At 44.1% G+C, this 26,509-nt stretch overlaps 1 protein-coding gene across 1 annotated transcript in view; it reads right to left on the bottom strand.

Moving 5' to 3' along the window:
* Positions 1–26,509, bottom strand: part of LOC144890773 (T-cell surface glycoprotein CD4-like) — a 62,108-nt gene that overhangs the window by 13,253 nt on the left and 22,346 nt on the right. The window contains exons 2-5 of the mRNA XM_078772600.1: positions 11,047–11,427; positions 10,706–10,936; positions 10,307–10,576; positions 9,966–10,205 (exon numbers count right to left, since the gene is read on the bottom strand). Of these exons, the coding sequence (XP_078628726.1) occupies positions 9,966–10,205; positions 10,307–10,576; positions 10,706–10,936; positions 11,047–11,427 (1,122 nt within the window). The remainder of the gene's footprint in view (positions 1–9,965; positions 10,206–10,306; positions 10,577–10,705; positions 10,937–11,046; positions 11,428–26,509) is intronic.

Raw genomic sequence — 26,509 nt, 5'->3', positions numbered from 1 at the left:
AGTAGAATCTCTTAAGTGATTCTTCACCATTGAGTGATATGGCCAACCAGGCGGATGTACGTATGCTCTCTACTGAGTGCAATTCTAATTTCTCTCTGTGTCTGTATACGAGTCCATATGGAGGGTCCGTCATTTAGGAATTTTAGCTCACCTCACCTTCCCTGTTACTTTGCATTATTTTACTAAACCCCGTATTTATTGCATTCCGTTGTCGTGCCTGTCTTGTTCGTTTCTGTGTTTGTGATTTTGGATAACCACCCGTCGCATCCTTCCACTCAGGTAAGACCATGGGACCTCCGTTTCCCTCGCGCGCCATACAAAGGAATCGCCATAGATTCGGCTCATACGCCTCGGAGTTAAGGCTCGTTTGGTCATCTGTCACCCTGAGGTCTTCACTGCAGGGTCGACACGACAATATGTTAAAACCCGTCAGTACATAAGTCAGTAGGTAAAGTTTTATGAATCAAATTATTTTTTAAATGTTAAATGTTCTTTAAAAACGTTAAATCACATGACATTAAACAGATGACTAGGGTGAAGAGAATAAACAGGAAGTTAAATCGACGTTCGGACTTTAAATTGATTGACAACGAACGACTCATTTGGTTAATGCAGAACAACTGTCGCACGACTTTTAATCACGATATCAAATTGTGGAAAACATCATTTTACAGCTCAATATTGGCCGTGTTGAATCAAAGGAAACTCAGCTCCATTCATCGCGTGAAAACACCGACCAGCAATAATGACGCTGAAAATCAGGTTTCAGAATAATTACATTTTAAATACGAAGAAAATGCGTTTGTTCATCGTACAAGACTTTATCCAATCCAAAACGATATAAACAACAGGTGAGCAACAGCATCACGGAAATTTGTAGACAATGCCCAAAGTATCCCGACCCCCCTTTCCTGGAAGTCCTTGCAGTATCCATGTGTTTTATGCCTCTACCTTCCCACACCTCCTCCCCCAAAGCCCTCTCCCTCCCACAGATCTCCCGATGTCCCTGCTATCAAATGTTATGTTTGTGTGCTTCCCCCTCTCTCCCAATCTTGTCTACCGCTCCCCTTATTAAATGTTTTATGTGTCCGTTTTTTTTTTTGTGATTAATGTCAGCGCTTATACGAGCCTCGATCTTGTATTAAAAAATAATAATAACAAGCGTTACGCCGAGGTTCCCCGTCGGTGAAGTAATGCGAGTTGACAAAGTGGAAGACGCAAGGCGGCCATCTTGGATTTTGACGTGGCGACCCAATTTTCAATAGCGTGCTTATTTATGCCTAGATACACGCACACACCAGGTTAGAAGTTGGTACTTCGCTTATTTTTCAAGATATTTCGCTCAAAAGGTTCAGACATGTATATGGTGGTGGCCATCTTGGATTTTGACGTGGCGACCCAATTTTCAATAGTTTTCTTCCTTATGCCGAGATACGCTCAAACACCAAATTAGAAGTTGGTACTTCGCTTATTTTTCAAGATATTCATCTCACAAGGTTCAGACATACATGGCGGCGGCCATGTTGGATTTTGACGTGGCGACCCAATTTTCAATAGCGTCCTTCCTTGTGCCTAGATACACCCACACACCAGATTAGAAGTTGGTACTTCGCTTATTTTTCAAGATATATCGCTCACAAGGTTCAGACATATATATGGTGGTGGCCATCTTGGATTTTGACGTGGCGACCCAATTTTCAATAGCCTTCTTCCTTGTGCCTAGATACATCCACACACCAGATTAGAAGTTGGTACTTCGCTTATTTTTCAAGATATTCAGCTCACAAGGTTCAGACATACATGGCATCAGACATACATGGCGGTGGCCATCTTGGATTTTGACGTGGGTCGCACCCACACACCAAATTCGAATGCGGTCCTTCACTTACGCACGCACGCATGCCCGCACGCACGCCCACACGGACGGACGGACACACGGACGGAGGGGAAAACCATAGTCCCCCTTTCGCTCCGCGGTGGTACGGGCGACATTTTTTTTTTTTTTTTTTTTTTTTTGTATACTGAATCGAGGCTCGTGAAAGAGCTAACATTTACTTCACAAACAAATCAACCAGACAAACAAAATACCCAAAAAGAGGGAGCGGAAGACAAGATGGGGAGAGAAGGGGAAGCACACAAACACAACATCCGAGAGCAGAGAGATGTGTGGAAGGGAGAGGGCCTGGAGGAAATTTTTATTTTATTAAAATAAAAGCCATACTCTGCATTTCAGGATGAACTGAGGAGGTAGATGGAATACCGATAAAAGGTCAACGGATAGCCGTTCCCTTCAACATGCACAGTGGCATGCTCAGTAGAATCCACGCCCTCTGCCTATGCAATGAGAAGTGCAAATGAAGGGCACCGAAGGCCATGTAATGGCCAGCAATGAATGGCTAGATTGAAGACGATGAGAGCCATTGTGAAGTGTGCCTGAAACACCGCAGTGCTCAATGAGCAGAACTCCAACAGCCACGTGGAAGGCGAAGAAAAAATGTCAAAGTTGGCTGTGCCATCTTCCTCTTTGCTGGTAAACCGTATCCACTGGTTCTGGACTATTTCTCCAACTATCCGGAGGTAGAACTGCTAATGTCAAAGTTTTGCAGTCGGGTCATCACCAACCTGAAGTCTATCTTTGGCCTGCGTTAGAAGTGAACCCACTGGAAGGTTCCATCTCAATTAAAAGTCACAGGAAAAATTAAAAGTCACACGAGACGAGAGAGCGCGTGTGGGCTGTGGGCAGTCCGCTGCTATCATTTTGATCCGTGGAAGAGGTGCGACTTGTCGAACTGAGAATATGGATAAAATGGTATTTCCTGTTGTGTGTTTAAAGTTCTCTGAGTGAACGAAACCCAATGATTCGCATTGGGTACGAGTTACAAGCACTCATTTCTCTAGGTGGAAGCGCGTCATGGGGCTTGAGCGGCGGAGTAATTTGGCCAGGTGGCATAGTAATAGCACTCTTAGCCAATCAGAACCCGTATTTTTGTAAACACCTGCACGACTTGTCTTGCAATGGCAGCCCCCATGTCGGTGTGAGGTGAGTCAGGTGTGAGGAAAAATATAATGGGAAGCCTTTCTTATTCTGTGTTTTGCATCTGGCCTTGGTAAAAGCACAGAATATGTCCGTTCTCTAAGGTAAGATGGAATAAGTATCGTGACTGCTTCGATAAATGATTTAGACTGGTCAGGTTTAAGATGCCAGATTTAGATGGGTAAGTGGTGACATTGCCTGATTGCAGTATCACAATTATCATGCACTCTGCACATCACACTCATTATAGTGCACATTACATGCACTGCACTCTGCACATCACATTCCATATACTTCACATTACACTCCATATACTGCACATCACACTGCATATACTGCACATCACACTGCATATACTGCACATCACACTGCATATACTGCACATCACACTCCATATACTGCACATCACCCGGCAGTCTGCACATCACACTCCATATACTGTACATCACACTTCATATACTGCACAACACATGCGCTGCACTCTGCACATCACATTCCATATACTGCACATCACACTGCATTTACTGCACATCACACTCCATATACTGTACATCACACTTCATATACTGCACATCACACTCCATATACTGCACATCACACTCCATATACTGCACATCACCCTGCAGTCTGCACATCACACTCCATATACTGTACATCACACTTCATATACTGCACATCACATGCGCTGCACTCTGCACATCACATTCCATATACTGCACATCGCACTCCATATACTGCACATCACATTCCATAGTCTGAAGATTACAGACCCGACCACAAAGTTCAAGTCGGTGAAATAAATTTCTCCTGAGGGGTGAGATTAACGAAGCACTGATTGATTTCATCTTCGCCATTTGTAGGTCAAGCAAACTGCCTGATCTGGGCGAGAATACAGCATTTATGTGACACATTCTGACCAATGTCACGTGTTGAAAGTGTCATCAGGTGAGCTATATATCCAGTTCGTGGATGAGTTGCAGTGCGATCACGAGGAGACTGACACCCGTCTCCTCCTCCATGCAAAGCTCGCCAGTTCCAGTCATCGTGATATTGACATTCACAGTCCAGATAATGATGTCACAATGATCGCTGCTGCTCTCAGTCCACAAATACCAGCAAATTCGTTTTTTTTCAACTGGCGTCAAAAATGTGCCCATGTGATTGATATCGGGCGCATCAAAGATGGCCTTGGGGAGCCATTGTCTCAAAGTCTCAATGAGTTTCATACTCTAACCAAGTGTGACGCCACAAACTCGTTTTATGGCGATGGTAAAAGGAGAACATTTACCACCATCTTACTATAATTCACCAAATGTCCGTCCGTCCGTTCGAATGTAACGCAAAAACGGCTGAACCGATCGCAACGATATTTTGGGTGGGTATTCCTGGGACCCCTGGGAGTAAAATAGGCTATATTGTTTTTCCAAGTTTTCCAATTTTCCAGTTTTTCCAAACACGATGGAATAATATTTACCGATATGAACAGTGATGTGGCTTTTGTTGAAATTCTACAAATACTGTTTAGATTTTGATGAGAATTATAAACCTGCCGCGAATGCGGACGTGGACAGATGACGGACGTGGACAGATGACGGCAATGCACTGGTTTGATAATACTGTATACAAATACAACCGTCATTCGATCGTAATGTTAAATCGTTAAACGTTAATCATGTTAATTGTTTTGTTAAAGCCTCAATTGATGATTGGAATAGAGTGAATACAATTACGATTTTGAATTCGTAATATTGTATTCACCCAACCGTACGGAACTTCACATCAGGATTTAAATATTTGTTTATGTCACGAATGTTGTTAAAAGCTTATTTTTTAATATTCATGTTATTTAATTTGTGATTGAAGTTATGCTGTTTGGAATGAAACAAGAGGAAAATTACCACAGTGTGGTCACCAGCTGTGACGTGTAGAATCATGAGGATATCCATTGCAATATGTTCCTACCTCATACCAACGCACGTCCGAGTGTATGCGCATGCGCTATTCAAAAAGGCACCCCAACAACAAGAACAACGCGGTCCTCTCATAGAGCTGCTAATCACAGCTAAAAAGAGATATTGAGTTCAAGTGAATGACGGAATGCCGTGACGGTTTCTACTTTCTAAACGTGAAATTTGCGGATCGCCATATGCAGATTCGCCATTGACTGGGTATGGAACAAACGTACCCGTTTGTTTGCCAGCGGGTACGTTTTTCATGGAAGTCCTTCGCGAACTTGCTGTCCATGTCTGACATGCGACTGAGGGTGCTCCAGGAATGTGGAATTTATTGGTTTCATGCTTTAGCATTCGCCGTTTCGGCAATGTCTGTTTGCTTCTGGCCTCCCACCCGTGCGTAGCATGGGTACCTCGCTAGTGTATTAAAGTGAGACTTAGTGCAAGGCTTGACACAATTGGGGGCTGATTTTAACATAACAACCTGTATTGGAGGCTGTACTGGAGCGGTTCGTTTGTGCTATTTATGGTCAAGACTTGGCACCTGACGTCAGTGATACACGGCACAGAGTATTTTGATTGGCTTTGTCACAAGGAGAACAGTGTATGCCACCGACAACAGACGACCTGCACCAACATATTTTGGGATTTTGGGTCAATTGGCTCAATTAATTTGCTCACCAATCTAACGCTAGAAACAGATTGTTTTTTTTGGTTCACGAGTTATCAAGTGACCACTATATTCGTCATGTGTGTGCGTCTGTCTGTGTGTGTGTCTGTCTGTCCGCAGCATAACTACCTGATGATATCATCCGATCTTGATGAAACTTGGGTGGGAGGTTGATATCATGATCTAGTTGTGTCCTGCCTCGAGTGGGCGTATTAAGCCCATTGTGGGCGGAGCCACGCCCGAAAAAGATGTCTTTTTAGGGGGTAATCGAGTTCAAGCTACATCTTCTCTGAAGGGTTTGGTGGAATCTGACAGGGGTTTCGATATTTGGTTAGGCCAATGTCATGTGTATAACCCCACGGAGCTCGATTTTTCATTTTCGCCCCAAGGTCAAGGTCACAAGGTCACAAAATTTAGAAAAGTCAATTTTTGATGGTTTTATTACATTGTTTGCTTCCTGATAGGGTGACATGTCGTACATGATCTTATATTATCACATACATAATGAAATACAAGTTTTCCAACAAATTTCAGAATCCTCGACCTTTGACCGTTGAAGGTCACAAAGGTCAAAGTTTCAAAGTTGTCGGAATTGAACCAAATTTTCGGTATTGTGTAGCAAACTAACCTCATAACTGATTATACATTATTTTCTATCTCATTTGAAGGTCAGTAACCTTCGTTTTGACATTTCAAGGTCACAAAGTTCAAATTTTCAAAGTTGTCGGAATCGAACCGAATTTTCGGTATTGTGTAGCTAACTAGTCTCATAACAGATAATACATTCCTATTTATATATTTTCAATGTCGGTTTTGACCTTTGTCATTGAATACCGCTCGCTTGTGAACCATCATTGTCTCCTGACTTGTCCTATTTATGCCAAAATAACTGATTGTCATTCCTCAATTAGTTATTTTCTGAAAACAATTAAGCTGAATTAGTCATTAGTGTTTTGCCTTAATTAGTCATTTTATGAAGATGACTCTTTGAAAAGACCTCGATTTGTGGAACGTGATGTATAGTTATCAGTACCATTGTACCATTTCTGCACCTGTTCTACTTTTTATTAATGAAGATAAATGAATGATAAATTTCCTCGGCACCACTGAGCTCCTCACCACCTGCAAAGCTTTCATCCGCAGCTTGATAGAGTGCTGCTCTCCCCTCTGGGCTGGTGCTCCTGCCTCACACCGAGCTCGGTTTCACGCTGTAGAAAGCAAGGCTTTTGAAATCATTGGAATCTCCCGTGATGAAGCTGATTCTGAGGACCTTTCATTCTCTCACCGCAGGCAGGTTGGTGGTCTTTCTGTCTTCTCACGACTCCTCTCCGGCCTAGCTCCCCCAGCTCTATCTGTGCTCTGTCCTCCAAATATTCCTGCAGGACACATGATCTGCTAGCAACCATCTTCTGGTGAAACTGCCAAAATCGAGACTCTCTGCTCACCTTCACTCTTTCATTCCTCTTTTTTCCCCGCCTCTGGAGCAAACTCCCACAATCTCGTCAATCCCTCCATGTCTTCAAAACAGCTATCCACCACCATCTCTTATCTTTCCCCATCGAAAGTCTTGATATTTTCTACCCCCGTCAATCCACCCTAAATCCACCTCCTTCAAATTCCAATTTCTTTCCTGAAAGTTCTTGCAGTGTCCATTTGGTTATACCGTGGACCCCAATGTCCCTGTTTCTACTGGTGTTGTGTTTCCCTCTCTCAACCCTCTTGTCTCCTGCTCTCTTTATTGTATGTTCTTTGTGTTAGCTGTTACACGAGCCTTGACTGAGCATACAAAGAAAAAACACTTGTGTCCAAATATCAGCTTCCGAGCTAAATGTTACCTGAGATATTGCCCAGATGAGAAATAAAATAAATAAGTGATTAATAATAAAAATAAATAAATAATAATCATAAAATAATTAAATTATTAATCAATTGGCTAATATAATAGCTAAACCACGACCTTCCCTCCAAATCTGTAACTTTAAAAAACCTAATTAAGTAATTCATCAAATAATTAAATGGGTAATTGATTAATCAATAAATCAAAAATATCCTTTGCAGCCAAATCACTTGGTCATTGTCATGTCCAAATATCAGCTTCCTAACTCAAAAGGTACCTGGGATATTGCAAAGATGAGAAAGAAAAGATTAATATGAACTTAATAAATCGCCAATAATTAAATAATTAATCAATTCATTGATTCATCAATAAAATAAAAAATACCGTTTTGCCAAAGTACTTGCTCATTATTGTGGCCAAATTTGAACTTCCTATGTCAAAGGATGGCCGAGATATCGTCCGGACAAACATACAAACAGTGAAAACTGAGTACTTAGGTGCCTGGCGATGACGTCATGCAGCGCCTGGATATGGACTAGGAAAGGAGCGGTGTATAAAATCTTGAGAAGACTGATTGGTTGGGTGCTTTACCTGAAGGCAGGTCATTAGCTGCTTGCAAGGGTGATGATGGGCGGTTTGCCATTACCTTCCCAGCAGTTAGGACAATAATTTGTCATTTGACCAGAATGTCGGTGATAACTTGCCTACTCTTCATGAAGGACATGGTGCGATCTACCCGGCTTAACGTCCATCCGAGGGACGACACACACGAAGCCTGGTGTTGGCTTCGCGGTTTGGGTGCCGGCTTGGGATCCTCGGATCCTGGGTTCGAATCCCGGTCGATTGCTGAATTAACACCAGGGTGGTCGACTCAGCCTGTCATTTTTACGATGTCGGCAAATTGAGTACTAGTTCACTGGTAATTCCCTGTGTGTAGCAAGAGGCGACCAACAGGGTTGGTGGCAGGAAGGGCATCCGGCCATAAAACATTGCTTTAAAAAAGGCCATCCCCTGCTCTGTGGGGAAAAATGGCCTCTAAAGGTGGTTCAAGGGACGACACACACTGATGACATCACCCTACCTGTGACACACTGGGATAACAGTTTGTAGTTGGGTCGAGATCCAAATCCAGGCTAAACAGCGAAGAGAAGTGTGTGTGTCCGTCTCGGCGATCTTGTCAATCCCTGGGATAGAGTACGGAATCTAATTTACAAATAAATGAAATAATTTACGAAATGAAAGGTTCATTGATTGCAAATGAAAGGTTGGAAGGTTTGAAGATCCTTAAAGGTTTAAACTCTAAAGAGTCCACAGGGTCTGAAAGGTCGAAATCTTTAATAAACCCGGTATTTTATCTTTAATAAACTGAAATGTCCAACGGCCAAATTGAAAATGGAGGAATAGTTATGGCCTAACAATATATAATGAATGGATGTACTCAAGTCAAATACGATGTGATTGAAAATTGATAGAAGTACAGTACATTACTCAGTTCAAATAGTACGTACTTAATAGATGTACACACATTGGTCACTTTGGCTTCACCGTATTTTTCGTTTTTATTTATATAGATACATAAACCTTATAATGTACATCGTGGATGTTACATGGTTTGAATTTCTTCACAGAAGAGGAAGACCGCTGCACTAAAGTATCCAGTGGTGAGAATGAAACATAAGGTTTCCTGCCAGTCTCGATTAATAATAAAACCAGATGGTATTCATAGAATACTTGCCCTGTGCAGTCATCTTGGTGCGAGCCAACTCTTTTGTTTGTGAACGTTTTTTTTTCTTTGATCCAATATGGCTGCCAGACCACGTGAGCGATTATTACATCATAAATTTATATTCTCTAATATAATTGTTGCACAGATCATGCTCAATAAATTTCAAACTGATCAGACTAAGCGAATTATGACGTCATAATTACCACACCAATGACGTCATCGTTGACAACACCTATTCCCCATGCGGAGTTCTTTACAATCAGCCACGTTTCAATTTTTTCCCATAGAGCGGTTGTGGAGATATAGATGTGCAACGTTTTTCAGTTTTTCGAAGATGGTGCCTGTACCACGTGACCTATGACGTCATGATTATCATTACCTTGTTCTACAGGAGGAGGCGCTTCTATGGTGAAAATTTCGTGTTCATCAGACCAACGGTTGCTGAGAAAAAAAATTCATACTGATCGGATGAAGCGTTATATTTGTCAAATCATGACGTCATAACGAAGGCACCGATGACGTGATAAAATTTCGTGTCAGTCGGACCAACTGAATGAATAAATCAATTTTAAAATAACAGTTTGTAGTTGGGTCGACTACAAACCACGTAAACATACAGACACGTACGGACGGAATGCACGCACCCGAATGCCGAACCCTGCTTTTCGCTTCGCGAGTGCAGGTAATAAACAAATCGTTCGTTCACACTCGTGTTTATACCATTTACAATAAATCCATAAACGTACCTTCTGTAATTGTTTGTGAGATTGTTGTGATAACTCTTCCTGATTCTCCATACAGAACACACATCCATTTTCTTGCATCTTCAGGAGTAAATGTGAAAGTGAAACTGGGCTGGTTTGTGACGTCACGATCAGACATTACATGGCGCCACCCGAACGTCACACCAGGTACAGGATGCGAAAGTTCACAGTTGAAAGTCACTGCAGTTCCATTGGAAACTCTTTTCCCTGGAGTCACTGTGGCTGGAGGTGAAAGTAAAGATGTTATTGTTTATTTTAACAATAAAAACCTATTTGAAACTCATCATGTTTCTGTTACAATAACTACAGGTGGAGCAGCTTACCTGTGACGATGATGATCGATATATAATAAATATGCCGATCAGATCGACACTCGTAATGTCTGGTGTCCTCAGGACGAACATCGGAGATTCTAAGTGAGAAATCCTCGGTGATTGTGAATTTCCCATTTGTTTGTTCATCTCGATCCTTCATCAGAGATTTTGATTCATTCACTTTATACCATCGAGTGCTGTTACGATTAACACCTGGTAAGGTGATGTTACTGTTAACTGGAGTTATAAAAATACATCTCTTTACACCATCACGTGATCCTGCAAGAGAGGGAATGGGATGTTTAATAACACGAGGAATTGAATGTTTAATGTTAAATAACAAATGTGAATAAAAGTGAAACTAAAGATAAATTATATAATAAGACAATAATTAAATAATTATCTCACGTTTATAGACGTTGATAAAGTGATTGATGGTGAGACGAGTTTTGTTCATTGTGGAGACGACGCAGGTCCATTTACCCCCATCAGTGATCCCCATTTGTGAAACTCTTATTCCCTGTGCCTTTATTACCGACAGGTGCCCCCTCATCCACTCCACGTCACCATCAGCACCACGGATCGAGCACCTCAAGGTGGTTTCACGACCTTCCTCTACCGGGTTCCTCGAGCTCGTCACTGTGAAGAACAAACATTTTATTGTAACTAATTACTTCGTTAATTTATATTAATCACCTGTGTTTATTCAATGATTGTATTTATTAATAAACATAATGATAAATATTCACCTTTAGCAGTAACGAGTTTCACCTCAGCGAGTTTGGTTCGTTTGTCAGTGGAATGATTAAGGTGGTTACAGGTGAATGTTCCATAATCATAAAAACGGACAGGTGAGATAAGGAGAGAAAAATCTCCTTCTTTGACTCCATGGCCGGTAATGTTCATATTATTAGATCCACCCCGAGTGAATCCTTCATCCGGGAAGTCTTGGTGCATGATGATTCCCATGATGATTCCCATGATGATTCCCCTGTCCCTCTTCTTCCAATCCCATTCCATCCGAGCCCCTTCTCTCCACAATGATCTGTTGAACAGACATGGCAGCGTCACCGCGTCACCCTCACCTGCAAACACGGATTTCTCTTCCACAGCCCGTGTGTGTTCAACACCTGAAAACACAAGAAAACATTCTGAGTTATTCACATAATTGTTTATAAATATTTACAGATTTGATAATCTTGTTTATTTCAATATAACTGAATCATCGGATCGATATCAACCACCGAAGTTACCAAAACATATTTCAATCCCAATACAAGAATAAGAGTGCAGCATTTAGGGGGGAGGGTAACAGGTACGAATCCCCACCCCAATCACCCGCTCATCCGCTATTCGGGAAAGAAAAATGTGACGAATCAAGAATTATTTGACCATTCACAGTCCTCTTCTTCTTCTTTTATCGTTTTCACAATCGTGCATGTAAAGTGATCAAATTGGAAGATGTCACCCCCTCCATCCCCTCTTGTTTCCTCACTCCAAGTAATTATATAACAGCTTTGCAGAGTCGATGGTACTTGTGGTCCAATGGGTAGAAAATATCCCCCCCCCGCCCCCCTTCCCACGCCTCCTCCCCCCAAGCCCTCTCCCTCCCACAGATCTCCCGATGTCCCTGCTCTCAAATGTTGTACTTGTGTGCTTCCCCTTCTCTCCCCGTCTTGTCTACCACTCCCCTTGTTATATACTTTGTGTGTCTGTTTGATTTTTTTTTGTGTGATAAATGTTAGCTCTTTCACGAGCCTCGATTCTGCATAATATATATATATATATAGAACCCGATTCCTCTGATTGAACGAACGAGCTCTCTGTACCTCCTCGAACAAGTATTGTATTTTTTTATTAAAAGGTCGACGGGTGAATAAAGACGTGAATGGAGTGGTTATTTGTGTTGATTAATCGCTTGCCACGTCACAAAGATCATTAACCCCAATTCCCACATGTGTGGACATTATGAAGCAAACAGTGAATGGGAGGACGCCACGCTGGTAGGTTGTAAATAGTTTGGTACCTTAGGGTTTAGTATGAGGACCGTTATTAGTCCCAAACAGGTGTGACCTCATTTAGGGGAGGAGGTGGGATATTATGAGTCATGTGAATCCGAATATTCCAATCGACAATGACTGGACCCATTCCTTTCATATTTAGCACATCCATACAGGGCCTTCAGAAAGTATTCACACCCCTTGACATTTTCACATTTTGTTGTGTCACAGCCTGAATTTAAAATTGATTAAAACGACTTTTTGTCGCTGATCTACACATCACACTGATCTACACCGATCTACCCATAACGTCAAAGTGGAATTTCTTTTTTATAATTTGTTACAAAATAATTAAAAACGAAAAGCTGAAATGTGTTGAGTCAATAAGTATTCAACCCCTTTGCTATAACACTCCAAATAGAGCTCAGGTACATCCAATTTCCTTTAATCATCCATGAGATGTCTCTACAACTTGATTTGAGTCCACCTGTGGCAAATTCAATTGATTGGGCATCTATAATATAAAAGGAGCTCCGTCTTGGCGTCCGTCTGTCCATGAAGCTGTGGGATTATATGTCTATTAATTACGTACTGTTTGAACTCAGTTGCATCCTTCTATTAATTACGTACGTCTATTATTTACTTCTACTGTACCTTTCGACCCTTTAGACTACTGAGACCACTTAGACTTTTGAAGACCCTTTAAGATTCCCCCCAACACCTCTAAGACCCAAAACACTGCAAAGACCCTTAAATACCCCAAGGACCCAAAATACCCTTAGGACTCCAAAGACCCAAAATAACCTGAGGACTCCGAAGACCCAAAATACCCCGAGGACTTTGAGAACCCAAAAGACCCAAAGAACTCGGAAGACCCAGAAGACCTTTTAGAACCGGTAGACCATATATAATCCTTAGAACCCTTAGATCCTATCGACCCCGCTAGACCATTTAAACCCCGTGAGACCTTGAAGAAGCCTAACACCCCATAGACTCCAACAGACCCTTTAGAACACCATGGCCTATAGTCTCCCTCAGACCCTTTCAAACTAAAAGACCCTTTCGACCCCATTCGACCTTTTAGACTCTGCCCCCTTTCGACCCCTTATACATTTAAGATACTTTTGACACATTTAAACCCCACAGACCCTTTAGACCTTTACACACTTTTTACCTTCGCAAAAGCGGAAGGTTATGTTTTGATCGCTGTGTATTTATTTGTATGTCTGTGTGTGTGTGTGTATGTTATTCGCATAACTCAAAAAGTATTCAACCGAATTGCATGAAATTTGGTGGGATGATTGGTTATTATACGGGACACATTTGATTAGATTTTGGGAGCAATCGGGTCAAAGGTCAAGGTCAAGGTCACGAAAAGGTCAAAATCGTATTTTTGTTGTTCTGTTCCCTACACTCCCATGCCAAGTACAGAACAGTAGCTGCGGCGAAGGTATGCGCTCTACCGAGTGCCCGTTCTAGTTTTTTTTGTGTACGTGATCGAGGCTCGTGAAAGTGCTAACATTTATTACACAAAAAATCAAACAGACACACAAAACATATAATAAAGGAAGCGGTAGACAAGATGGGGAGAGAAGGGGAAGCACACACACACAACATTTGAGAGCATGGACATCGGGAGATTTGTGAGAGGGAGAGGGCTTGGGGGGAGGAGGCTTGGGAAGGTGGGGAGGGGCTTTAGTCCCATGACTCCCTTTAGACCCCTTAGAGGCTTATATCTTAACACCCCTTAGACCCTGCAGACCCTTAAGCCTTGTTAGACATATTTACACCCCTGAGACTGCTTGGACCCTTGACCATTTCGAGCTTTATACCTTTTAGACCACATCGAGCATTTTAGTCAGTTTATATGCCTTTAGACCTTTACACCCTTTAGACCATCTATAACACCACACACAAATCTATAGTCTTCTTGCAAAACACAGACTATACTTTTTTCAGCAAGTAATGCAGAAACTTTACCCACCCAAGAGGGTGGGTGTTCTGCTTGTATGTGTAATAATGTCTGAGGATGTGGCACATCAAATTATTTTGCAATCAAAGTCAAAAGTCATGGGACAGGCTTTTATGTTTGAATTTTGTCAATTTTAAAAAGAATCAACGGAATACCCACCCTCTGAGGGTCTTAAGGGGTTTGGGGGCCTTAGGAGTCTTAGGTTTATTGGGGGTGTTAGGGGTCGTAAGGGACTTGGGGTTGTGGGAGGTCTTTGAGTCTTAAGGGTCTTGTGATCCTGGGGGTCTGAAGGATAATAGGGGAATTGTGAGGTCTTAGGGGTGTTGAGGGGTCTTAAGAATCTCAATGGTCTTCGGGCGTTTCGGGGACTTCAGGGTGTCAAGGGGTCTTAAGGTATCGAGGAGTCTGGAACTCGCACGAACTCACGCACTCTGAAACAGCACTCGGTAGATCACATACCTCCGCCAGGCTGAACAGTTTCAGTTTTGTATCTCACTGAGAGGCGGGATCTGGATCTGGACCTAAATCGAAATGGAATCGGCTTGTTATTGTCACCTAACCAACTCATCCACCTCATTTTGTTATAACTGTTGTCGTTCCGGCAGGTTCTCCCATCTCAGCCAACGAACTCTGTAGTTCTGTCAGAATGGTCATTTGGTTCTTGGTCAACTCCTTGACCAAGGTCCTTTCTCCCCGGTTGCTCAGTATGGTCGGACAGCCAGCTCAAGGAAGAGTCTGGGTAGTTCAATATGCTTTCTATTTTCTAATGATGGAGGTCACTGTGCTCTTAAGAACTTTCAACACTCCAGAAATTGTTTTATACCCTTCCCCAGATCTATGCCTCCTCACAATTCAATACCAGAATTATATGGACAGTTCCTTGGACTTCATGGTAGAGTTTCTGCTCTGACATGCACTGTAACCTGTGGGACCTTAAATAGAAAGGTGTGTTTCTTTCTAAATCATGTCCAAGCAATAGCATTGGCCACACGTGAACTCCAATCAAGTTGTAGAGAAATCTAAAAGATGATCAAAGGAAATTGGATGTACCTGAGCTCTATTTGGAGTGTCATAGCAAAGGGGTTGAATACTTATTGACGCAAGACATTTCAGCTTTTAATTAGCTCACCTGAAACGAAGTTCAGGGGACCTTATGCGATGGCGCGTCGTCCGTCCGTCAGTCCATCAACATTTGAAACTTCTTCTCCGAAACCGCTGATGGGATTACGACCAAATTTGGCACAAATTATATTTGTTGTGTTGTGACTAAAGTTTGTTTACGGCATTAAAAATCTGCCTCTTTGGGGATCTACGGGGGTCAAAATGGGTCCAGGTTTTCACCCCCCCCCCCTCCCCCAAAATAGATATTTGCTTTCTTCTCAGAAACTACACACATGACTTCGATGAAACTTAACCACAACCTTCACCACCCATGATGTACCAATGTTTGTTCACGGCATTATAAAAGATCTGCCCCTTTAAGGGGGTTTCAGGGGGTCAAAATGGGTCCAGGTTTTGACCCCCTCCCCCCCCAAAAAATAGGTATTTGCTCTTTTCTCAGAACCTTCACACACAATTTTGATGAAACTTCACCACAACCTTCATCATCCATGATGTACCAATCCTTGTTCAAGGCATTGGAAAAATTGGGGTCTGAGGAAGTACACGGGGTGGGAAGGTGTGGGGAGGTTACCCCCCAAAATAGGTGGTTTTTTATTTGTTTGTTTAGTCTTATGATTATGTTAGTATGATTCTACATGCTGTCCTGTCTTCTAGCAAGCATTGAAATTGGTTTAAAATACCGTTAGTCAGTGCAGTATACTGTTTATTCTACCAGGTGAGCACCATGGGTATTGCCCCTATGTTTTGTTAATTATTTTGCAGAAATTTCTAAAATATATATATTCCACTTTGACGTGATGCATCACCCGTATCCCACTTTGACGTTATGTGTCGATCAGTGACAAAAAATCTCAGTTTAATCAATTTTAAATTCAGGTTGTGACACTACAAAATGTGAAAAAGTCAAGGGGTGTGAATACTTTCTGAAGGCGCTGTATATATGCACGTGTAGTTTACCACATCCACTATCTAAATACCTATGTGTAGTTTACCACATCCACTATCTAAACACCACTTTGATGATTTTTAGTTCACCTGGAACGTAGTTTTGGGGAGCTTATGCGATGGCACATCATCCGCCCGTCTGTCCGTAAATAATTGAAACTTCTTCTCCGAAACCGCTGATGGGATTGTGACCAAACTTGGCACAAATGATATTTGGTGTCTTGCAACTCAAGTTTGTTCATGGCATGAAAAACATCAGGGTGACCGGGGGTCAAAGTGGATCCAGGTTTGACCCCCAAAATATGGATTTGCTTTTTCCTCTGGAACTACACACACTATTTCTACACATTACACACTTTGGGGTCCAACTCCACACACCATTTCGATGAAACCTGACCTCAACCTTCATCATACTGTGATGTACCAAAGTTTGTTCACTGCACTAAGAAAAAAAAATCGGTCCCTGAGGGGGTCTACTGGGGGGTTGCCACACCCCCTCCAAAAAAAATAGGTATTTGCTCTTTTCTCTGAAACTACACACACAATTTCGTTAAAACTTGACCACAACCTTCAACACCCTTTTTGTACCAAAGTTTGTTCACAGCATTAAAAAAAAAATCGGGCCCCAAGGGAGTGTACATGGGGTTGTTCCCCAAAATAGGTATTTGCTATTTTCTCTGAAACTCCACACACAATTTCAATGAAACTTGACCACAACCTTCATCACCCGTGATACATCACCCGTATCTCATAATAATCTCATACCTAGTGAGTTCACAATGTGACGTCACTGGCCATCTCGAAAATCGACACTCTAGGGCTTTTTTTGGCACTTTGTGATTGGCAAAGAGAAACAAAATTGCCTTCAAATTAGACCGTGTTTAATTATCAATGGTTTTTGGCAAAAAAAATAATTGCATTTAGGTTTCCCTTCAGGGTATTTTGAGTATTTAAGAGTCTTTGGGGTCTTCTTGGTCTTTGGGGTGTTTTGGGTGTTCAGGGTATTTTGGGTCTTTGGGTATTTTCAGCCTTTTTCGTTTTTAGGGTCTTTCATGTATTTAAGGATTTTTTGGTCTTTTGGTCTTTAAGGATTTTGGGGTATTTAAGGGTCTTTGGGGTCTTTTGCATCTTCAGGGTATTTTTGGTCTATGGGGTTTTTGGGGTCTTCGGGTCTTTTCAGTCTTTTTGGTCTTTGGGGTCTTTTGGGTCCCACTTCCTCTTTTAGTTTCTCTGGGTCCTTTGGGTCCTCGGTGTATTTTTGGTGTTTGGGTCCTTGGGGTCTTTTGGGTCCTCTTGGTCTTTTGGGTCCTCAGAGGGGGGTTGGGGTGGGTGGTGGTCTTTTGGGTCCTCTGGGTGCTTTCGGTTGAGTATTTCAGGTTGCAATTGTGGTGAGCGTTAGCTCAGCCATCCAACCAATGGGTGAAGAACATACATACATACATACATACATACATACATACATACATACATACATGCATACATAATCACAAACACTTGCTCCATTATATATACACAAAGAATTAAGTTAAGCACCCCCCCCCCCCCGTTTTTTTACAACCTCGCACATTACAAGTTTGTTGTCGTCAAAACAGTGTAATATACCCATGATATTGCTATATTTTCTGGAGAAGTGATATTATGGTCACATAAAAACATAACAATCATGCCGTTTTCAATATTTTATTCTGAATAATTTAAGGTGAAATTTTTTGGGAATTTTAGGCATATTTTCACCTCAATTTAAGTATGGAGCTATAGGTCCATCACGGACAGTGTGGATGACGTTTATGTTTTCTAACGTACAGTCATTGTTCTGAGAAGACCTCTAGCGATCTTTGCGTCAATAACGTGTGTAGGACCCACGTGATCGGATCACTGACTCAACCCTACGTCTCATAGACCCTGTAAGCCGTCGTATGCGTTGCTGTGGCAGGTTGTTCCATTCCCGATGTAATGCACGTTCCAATTCATCCAGATTGGCTATTGGAGGGACCATCTTCGCAACCTTAGAATATATGCCAATGTATACATATACACAAAGAATATATATTAGGGGGTGCTTAACTTAATTCTTTGTGTAGGGGTGCTTAACTTAATTATTTGTGTATATATAGAGAGATTGTATTCCATAGTTAGTCCACATATACAATTTATTACGTACAAAGTTTTTTGAAGTATTGTTTAATTACATATTTGGAAGAGTTAACTCGCCTGAAATAAACTCATTATATATACCCTGGGAATATGAAAATATAGATAATTACACTACAGTTAGATCCCTAACTTCAGTTTTCAGGCACAGTACTTTTACGAAGTATAATAAATAACTAATTCCCTTGTAGGGAACACAACTCTCCCTCCTTTCCGCTCTTCCCTCCTCTCCATTCTTCCCTCCTCTCCGCTCTTCCCTCCTCTCCCCTCCTCTCCCCTCCTCACCCCAATCCACCCATCACTCCTCCCCACCCCTCACTCACCTCTACCCCTCACTCTCCTCTACCCCTCACTCTCCTCTACCCCTCACTCTCCTCTACCCCTCACTCCTCCCTCCTTCCCCTCACTCCTCTCCTCTCCCATTCCCTTACCTCCCTCTCAATCCTCACTCCTCTCCCCCCCCCCCCTCTCTCTCTTCTCTCCTCCTTCTCTCTTCTCTCCTCCCTCTCTCTTCTCCCCTTCTCACTCTTCTCCAACCACTCACTCCTCTCCAACCCCTCACTCCTCCCCACTCCACTCATCACTGTGCAGACTGTACAGGGGAGAGGATTTTGGTATTTTCAGACGTTTTGGTCTTTAAGGGTCTTTTGCGTATTTAAGGATCTTTTGGGGTCTTTTCAGTCTTTTGGTCTTCGGGGTATTCAAGGAATTTTGGGGTGTTTTGTTTCTTCGGGGTCTTTCAGGATCTTTGGGATCTTTTGTGTCTTTGGGGTATTTTAGGCCTTCAGAATTATTTCAGTCTTCGCAATCATATTGGTATTTGGGGTATACGGGGTATTTGGGGTCTTTATAGTCTTTGGGGTATTTTTGGTCTTCGGGGTCTTCAGGGTATTTTTGGGGTCCATTGGGTCTTTTCAGTCTTTGGTATTTGGGATCTTTGGGGTCCTCTGGGCCTTTTGGTTTCTCTGGGTCCTTTGGGTCCTCCGTGTATTATTGGTGTTCGGGTCCTTGGGGTCTTTTGGGTCCTCAGAGGGGACAGAGGGGGGCTGGGGTGGGTGGTGGTCTTTTTGGTCCTCTGGGTGCTTCAGGTTAAGTATTTCAGGTTACAATTGTGGTTAGCGTTAGCTCAGCTATCCAACCAATGGGTGAAGAGCGGACACACATACATACATACATGCAAGCCTCTCCTCAGTGAAAGACACATGAAAGCCCACTTGGAGTTTGCAAAAAAGCACCTAAAGGACTCTCAGACTGTGAGAAACAAGATTCTTCGGTCTGATGAAACCAAGATTGAACTGTTTGGCCTCCGTCTGGCGACTCTGCCATAAAACCCAGATCGGTGGAGTGTTGCAGTGATGGTTGTCCTTCTGGAAGTTTCTCCCATCTCCACACAGGATCTCTGGGGTTAAGCCAGAGTGACCATCGGGTTCTTGGTCACCTCTCTTACCAAGGCCCTTCTCCCCCGATTGCTCAATTTGGCCGGGCGGCCAGCTCTAGGAAGAGTCCTGGTTGTTCCAAACTTCTTCCATTTAAGAATTATGGAGGCCACTGTGCTCTTGGGAACCTTCAATGCAGCAGAGATTTTGTTGTAGGCTTCCCCAGATCTGTGCCTCGACACAATCCTGTCTCTGAGCTCTGCAGGCAGTTCCTTCGACCTCATGGCTTGGTTTTTGCTCTGATAAGCATTGTCAGCTGAGAGACCTTATATAGACAGGTGTGTGCCTTTCTAAATCATGTCCAATCAATTGAATTTACCACAGGTGGACTCCAATCAAGGTGTAGAAACATCTCAAAGATGATCAAGAGAAATGGGAGGCACCTGAGCTAAATTTCAAGTGTCATAGCAAAGGGTCTGAATACTTATGTCAATGTGATATTTCAGTTTTTTTATTTTGCAAAAATTTCTAAAATCCTGTTTTCTCTTTGTCATTATGGGGTATTGAGTGCAGATTGATGAGGGAAAAAATGAATTTCAACGATTTCAGCATAAGGCTGCAACATAACAAAATGTGAGAAAATTGAAGGGGTCTGAATACTTTCTGAATGTACTATATATATATATATATTGTTGTGGATTTGAGAATTGAGTTGTGGGTTTTTTTTTTGTATTGTTGTCAGTGTAATGAATTGTTATAAAATATCACCCTCCAGGTTGTGTATAAAGGTCAAAGGTCGTCCCCTTAGTTATTCCATATACAATCACGTAGCAAATCATAGATCTCCCTGTTCAGTAGTTATCTCCTTATTATGTGTATTAGTTTAAGGCTTTGTCTTCCATTAATTGACACTCCATTGCACCAAATTCAAATAAGGTAGATTCCCTTCCAATTCCCCTTTTGTCAGCCATTACCAACTGCATTGGGCGGTTTTCTGCGTGCGGTTTTCTGCATTCGCCGCTGCTGCTTTGGGACCATGTTTTTCGCCGCAATACTCCATTGAGCACGAGGTCATCTCGGAGCAGAAGGTGGGAGGAGTCAGCCCAGTGCCAGGAACAAGGCGTGGCCTTGCCAACGCCTCCTCTAGGGGTGGGATCGGTGAGCCCTCGCGACCAATCAAGGCCGAGGCGAGCTCACCGATGGGCGTGTCCTGGAGGCTGGCAGCTTGATCGCCCGAGGCGCAATAAAAGCGCACGCAAGCCTTTTGAGAGAGACGCACAGGAAGATCTTTGAGAGAGTCGGCAGATGCGTCAGAGAGCGAGCCCATCACGCAACGCCCCCACAAGAGAGATGAGCTTGACTCCACCACGCAGCTTTGACTCCACCACGCAGCTTTGACTCCACCACGCAGCTTTGACTCCACCACGCAGCTTTGACTCCACCATGCAGCTTTGACTCCACCACGCAGCTTCGACTCGCTGCTATGCGGGAACCAGTTTGCGGTGGCATCGGTGGCCGTCGAGGTCCAGGCCGACGTCCCGTGCGGGATCAAGCCCCAGCCAGCGTCCAGCTGAACCTTCCTCTCCCTCCAGCCATCCACCTCCTGCCATTCCTGTCATCATTTCCCATGTAAGTGTGCTTGTAGTCTGTCTTTTGTCTTGTCCCTGGGTATAAGTAAGCTTGTATAAGTTAATATTGCATTGTGTCCTTCTGGTCCTTCCCTCCTTTGTGTCTTTATTTTCTTATCTTTCCTTCTCCTTGGTTACTTTTCGTTGTGTACATAATAGGTAGAAATAAATCATATTTGTATTTCCTACCTTGGTTCTTCTTCTTCTTCTTCTTCTTGACATCCGTTCGTCTTTGTCTTTTCCCCATTGAACACCTGTGGCACGATTTGGCCAACGTTTCGGAATCGGGTTCGTTTCTGTTAATAGTTCGTGCCGCGGTTGCTAAAACCGCTCGGCAATTAACATCTGTCCGCGGTACGAACGGGGCTGTGCACCTGCCTTTCCAGAGGTAGCTGGGCAGCGTCAGGGACCCCGTCGGTCAGTCAGAGACGAGGGGATTAATCCCCCCTCGGTAAGGGGAACAGAGGCCGACGTTGGGTTCCGTAACAATTGGTGTCTGGGAATGAGATTTGAGGCCCGAACCAAATTTTTTATATAACATCAAAAAATTTGGTCAAAATTAAGAGCGCCCGAAATTTTAGAATATCCCAAATTTGAAATCGTGCCATGGATGATAAAGGCGGCCGGATGCCGGTGGGGGAATTAGAAGAGGAGTTAGGGGTAACCCAGGACCACAGGGGGGAAATGGAGGAGGAGAGCAATGAAGATGTGGTTGCGGGGGGATCAGGCGCACAAAATGGCGCCCTTGTGCACGAGGTTTCAGGCGCACAAAATGGCGCCTCGCACGAGCGCGTGGTGGTCGCGCCCGCTGCGCAGATGGGGGTGGGCGACATGCAGGCCTTCATGGCTCAATTCATGGCGGAAATACAGAAAGAGAACGACAGTATGGACAGGTTGGGAGGCCAAATGGAAGCAATGGGAGGCCAAATGGGGGCAATGAGGGACGAAGCAAGGGGTACCAGTGAACGGTTGGGAAATAAATTTGAGCGATTAGGAAATCAAATCGAGGGGCTCGGAAGCAAATTGGAGCGAATCGGTAGGGTTGGGGACAGAATGGGTGACCGCATGCAAAAATGTGGGGAGACCATGGATCGCATGTTGAGCGAGAGGGTCCCGAGGGTGCACGACGAGGTAAAGCGGGTCGAGGAGCACTGGTTGAGCGAAGTGGAGAAAAGCGTGGGTAAAATGACGGGTATAGAGATCGCGACCCGGGGTATGGGGCAGCCGGCGACCGCTGAGGTAGAGGGAATTTTATTAAAGCCAACGGTCGTTAAAGAACAAGTACAAAAAGTTTTAATTAAAACAAAAGCCGCGTCGATGGTACACAATGCCTAGATGCAGCTGTGCCTATAACGTCGATGTTATAGGCACAGGACATTCCTATTGATTTGATTACTTGATGTTATTTTTGTGCAAAATGAAAATATATCTCGGCAATTTCCCGTGTGTGGCGACGAATTTTTAATATATCTCGGCATTTTCCAGTCTGTTATTTCAGGAGGTGTATGACTGACCATGCCGCGATTTAAAAAATATATATCTCGGCAATTTCCCGTGTGTGGCGACACGTGAACAAAGCTATGCTCCTCTCTCCACATTATTGTGATGACGTATAAATTAAATATTTCATCGTGACGATTGTCATCAAATGGACGAATTTTTAATATATCTCGGCATTTTCCCGTCTCTTATTTCGGGCGGTGTATGACTGGCCATGCCGCGATTTAAAAAATATATATCTCAATGGACTTGAAGTTACAGGCCTTTGAGAATTCATTCGTTATATAAAGGGCAACTTTCATCGGATTTTCTTCCCGTTTTTTTTCAACCGAGTCTAAAACGATGTTAGCGACTGTGAGAAATGAAATGATATATCGAATTTGATTTGAAATAAAACTGTGTGAGAGAGGAAGACACCATGGGCCTACAAAACAGGCCTCAAAGCTATGCGAGTTAATAAAATGGTGGATATTTGTTTATATGAAGGCTCTCCCAGAATGGGTGGAGCTATGGTTCCCAGAATGGGTGGAGCTTTGAGGTTTTGCCTTCTCTGCAAGAACAAGAAGAAGAAGAAGAAGAACAACAACAACAACAGCAGAGGGCACTCTGAGCAGCGTCTGCGACGCGGCTAAAAAGAAATAGTTAAAATCGGGCTTGTAGAGACGGCAGAATTAAAAAAGCACCAGTTGGGGGGAGAAATGGTTTATGCATAAAGTCTAAGTTCACATCCTGATGCCGTACTTGCTAATCCTTATAAAGATTTGCAGGTGTTGGTGCAGGGAGGAAGAAGAACCCCGAAGGTGAGACGGGCTGTATATGGTGCCAAGAGGTTTTTCAGCAGGAGGATGTTTGGCGCGAAGAGAATTGTCGCGCGATTGGGATCGATATGGCACCCGGGCATTGTTGAAGGGTCCCGAGTGAGTGGAAATGGCGCACGTGTGAGGAAAAAGTGTGCGTCCAAGAGTGAGCGTGTTATAAAGTGTGCGGAGTGCGACACAGAGAATGAGAGCGATACGGAGTGTACGTGCGAGGGTGAGAGTGACCCGGAGAGTGAGCTGGTGGAGGAGCGGGTGCGAGGATGCACGTTTGGAATGGACGGCGAGGGTGTGCGAGAAAGCACACCTGAGTTGGTTGTGGCACGGGTGTGGGAGAGCCCATCGGAGCGCGTGAGTGGGTGGATGCAAGAGTGCACGCCCATGGTGAGTGGTATGGAGTACGTACCGAGGGAGAGTGCACAAGACGGTGCGCGAGGTGTGTTAAGGGAGTGTGCGAATGGCGAGTGTGCGTGAGAGGTGTGGTGTGTAACAGGGAGTGCGGAGGTGGAATGGACGGAGTGTGCGGGATGTATGAGCAACAAACGGAACGAGTGGTGTGAGCATGCAGAGGAGGCATCGACGTTGACCGGGGCAGCGTTTAGGGCAACGGTTAGCCGACGCGAGCACTCGGGGCACGGTGCGCTTTGTTGGATGCTCGGCCTGGCGCAGATCGGTGCTGCATCGCTTCTCTTCGAAGCGTCGTTGCCGATTCGGGCCTGGCCCGGCCCTGCACGGTCGAGTCCGGGCCTTGTCGGGCAAGGCGACCGGTCCGGTTCAAGGGCAAGTAGGAGGAAGCGGGTTTGGTGCCCCCTGGCGGGTGCGGGGTTCCGACCGGGCGAGATTGAGCCATCGGGCCGGGGACCGCAAGGTGCCACGCCGAGATGGTGCGTGGAATCTCGGCCCGACCAAACAGCCTCCCGTGCACCGAATGCCGGACGGATTCAACCTGCAGGTGACCAAACCACCCGAATTCATTGCTCGGCTTTGCGAAGGCGAGTGTTAATGATGTGACGATGCACCGAGGCTCAAATATAGCGGACTGTGAAGATGATAGTGTTTTGGACCCGAAATTGAGGATAGGGAATTTGTGATCGGCAAAAATATGATGATTGGCAGATTTTTTTTTTTTTTTTTTTCCCCTTGTATACTGAATCGGGGCTCGTGGAAGAGCTAACATTTATTTCACAAACAAATCAACCAGACAAACAAAATATACAAAAAGAGGGAGCGGAAGACAAGATGGGGAGAGAAGGGGAAGCACACAACCACAACATTTGAGAGCAGGGAGAAGTGTGGGAGGGAGAGGGCTTGGGGGGAGGAGGCGTGGGAAGGGGGGGGGAGAGGTATAAAACACAAGGGGACCGAAATTAGCGGGGGTAGAAAAGATCAAGGTTTTGGATGGGGGAGGATAAGAGATGGTGGTGAACAGCTGTTTTAAAGACCTGGAGGGTGGAGTGGGATTGAAGAGAGTGAGGGAGTTTGTTCTAGAGGCGGGAGAAAAGAGGAATGAAGGAGTGAAGGTGAGCAGAAAGTCTTGATTTTGGCAGTTTAACCATAAGAGGGCTGCAGGCAGATCTTGTGCGACCTGTAGGAATATTTGGGGGACAGAGCCCAGAGACAGCTGGGGGGGGGGGGGGCAAGGCCAGAGAGGAGTCGGTAGAAGACGGAAAGACCACCAACCTGCCTGTGGTGAGTGAGTGAGAGGCCCTTGGAGTTAGCTTCATCGCGGGAGATTCCAATGATTCTGAATGCTTTGGTTTAAACAGCGTGAAGACGAGCTAGGTGTGAGGCAGGTGCACCAGCCCAGAGGGGAGAGCAGTATTCCATAGAGCTGTGGATGAAAGCCTTGTATGTGGTGAGGAGCTCAGGTGTGCCAAGGAAGGACTTTGCACAACGGAGGATGCCCAGTCGGCGACTGGCTTTGGAGGCCAGATTTGAAATGTGGTTTTCCCAGGAAAGATCATGGCAAATAGTGAGACCCAAAAGCCTGAGTGACAGAACTTCTTGGAGAGGATTATTCAGAAAGTGGATGGGAGGGTTGTCCAGTCGGTCTTTTCGGAGAGACATCGTAAGAGTGTGAGGTTTATCAGGATTGAAAGACATGTTCCATTTGTTTGCCCAGTCTGTGATTTTGTCCGTGTCTGCAGAGAGTGAGGAGGCTGCAGACTGCCGATCTGAGGGATGAGGAATGGAGCGATAGAGAGTAGAGTCATCAGCAAAGAGATAGAGAGGATTTTCAAGAGAGTCAGAGAGATCATTGATGAAGACCAGAAAAAGCACAGGGCCCAGAACACTACCTTGGGGAACTCCAGCCTGAACAGGAAGAGGAGATGAGAGAAACCCATTCAGGGTCACACGTTGACTACGACCAGAGAGGAAGTCCGCCAGCCATGCGTGGAGATTTCCATGGATACCAGACCCTATCGAAGGCACGTGAAATGTCAAGGGAGACAGCTCTAATTTCCTGTTTGGCGTTGAGGACCTCCATCCATTGTTGAAAAAGCAGAAGCAGCATGTCCAGAGTAGAGTGACCAGGTCTGAAACCAAATTGATGATCAGAGATCAAGCCATTGGAGAAGAGGAAAGATTTCATATCTGAAGCAATGATGGATTCCATGACTTTGCTGACAATTGGGAGAAGGCTGATTGGTCTGTAGTTGCTAGGATCTGTTTTTGCACCTTTTTTGTGCAAAGCGGTGATGT

The sequence above is a fragment of the Myxine glutinosa genome, chromosome 1 (assembly GCF_964187855.1).
Source record: "Myxine glutinosa chromosome 1, kmMyxGlut1.1, whole genome shotgun sequence".
NCBI lineage: Eukaryota > Metazoa > Chordata > Myxini > Myxiniformes > Myxinidae > Myxine > Myxine glutinosa.
The sequence above is the reverse complement of the archived record's forward strand: the minus strand, read 5'-3'. Positions and strand labels throughout refer to the sequence as shown.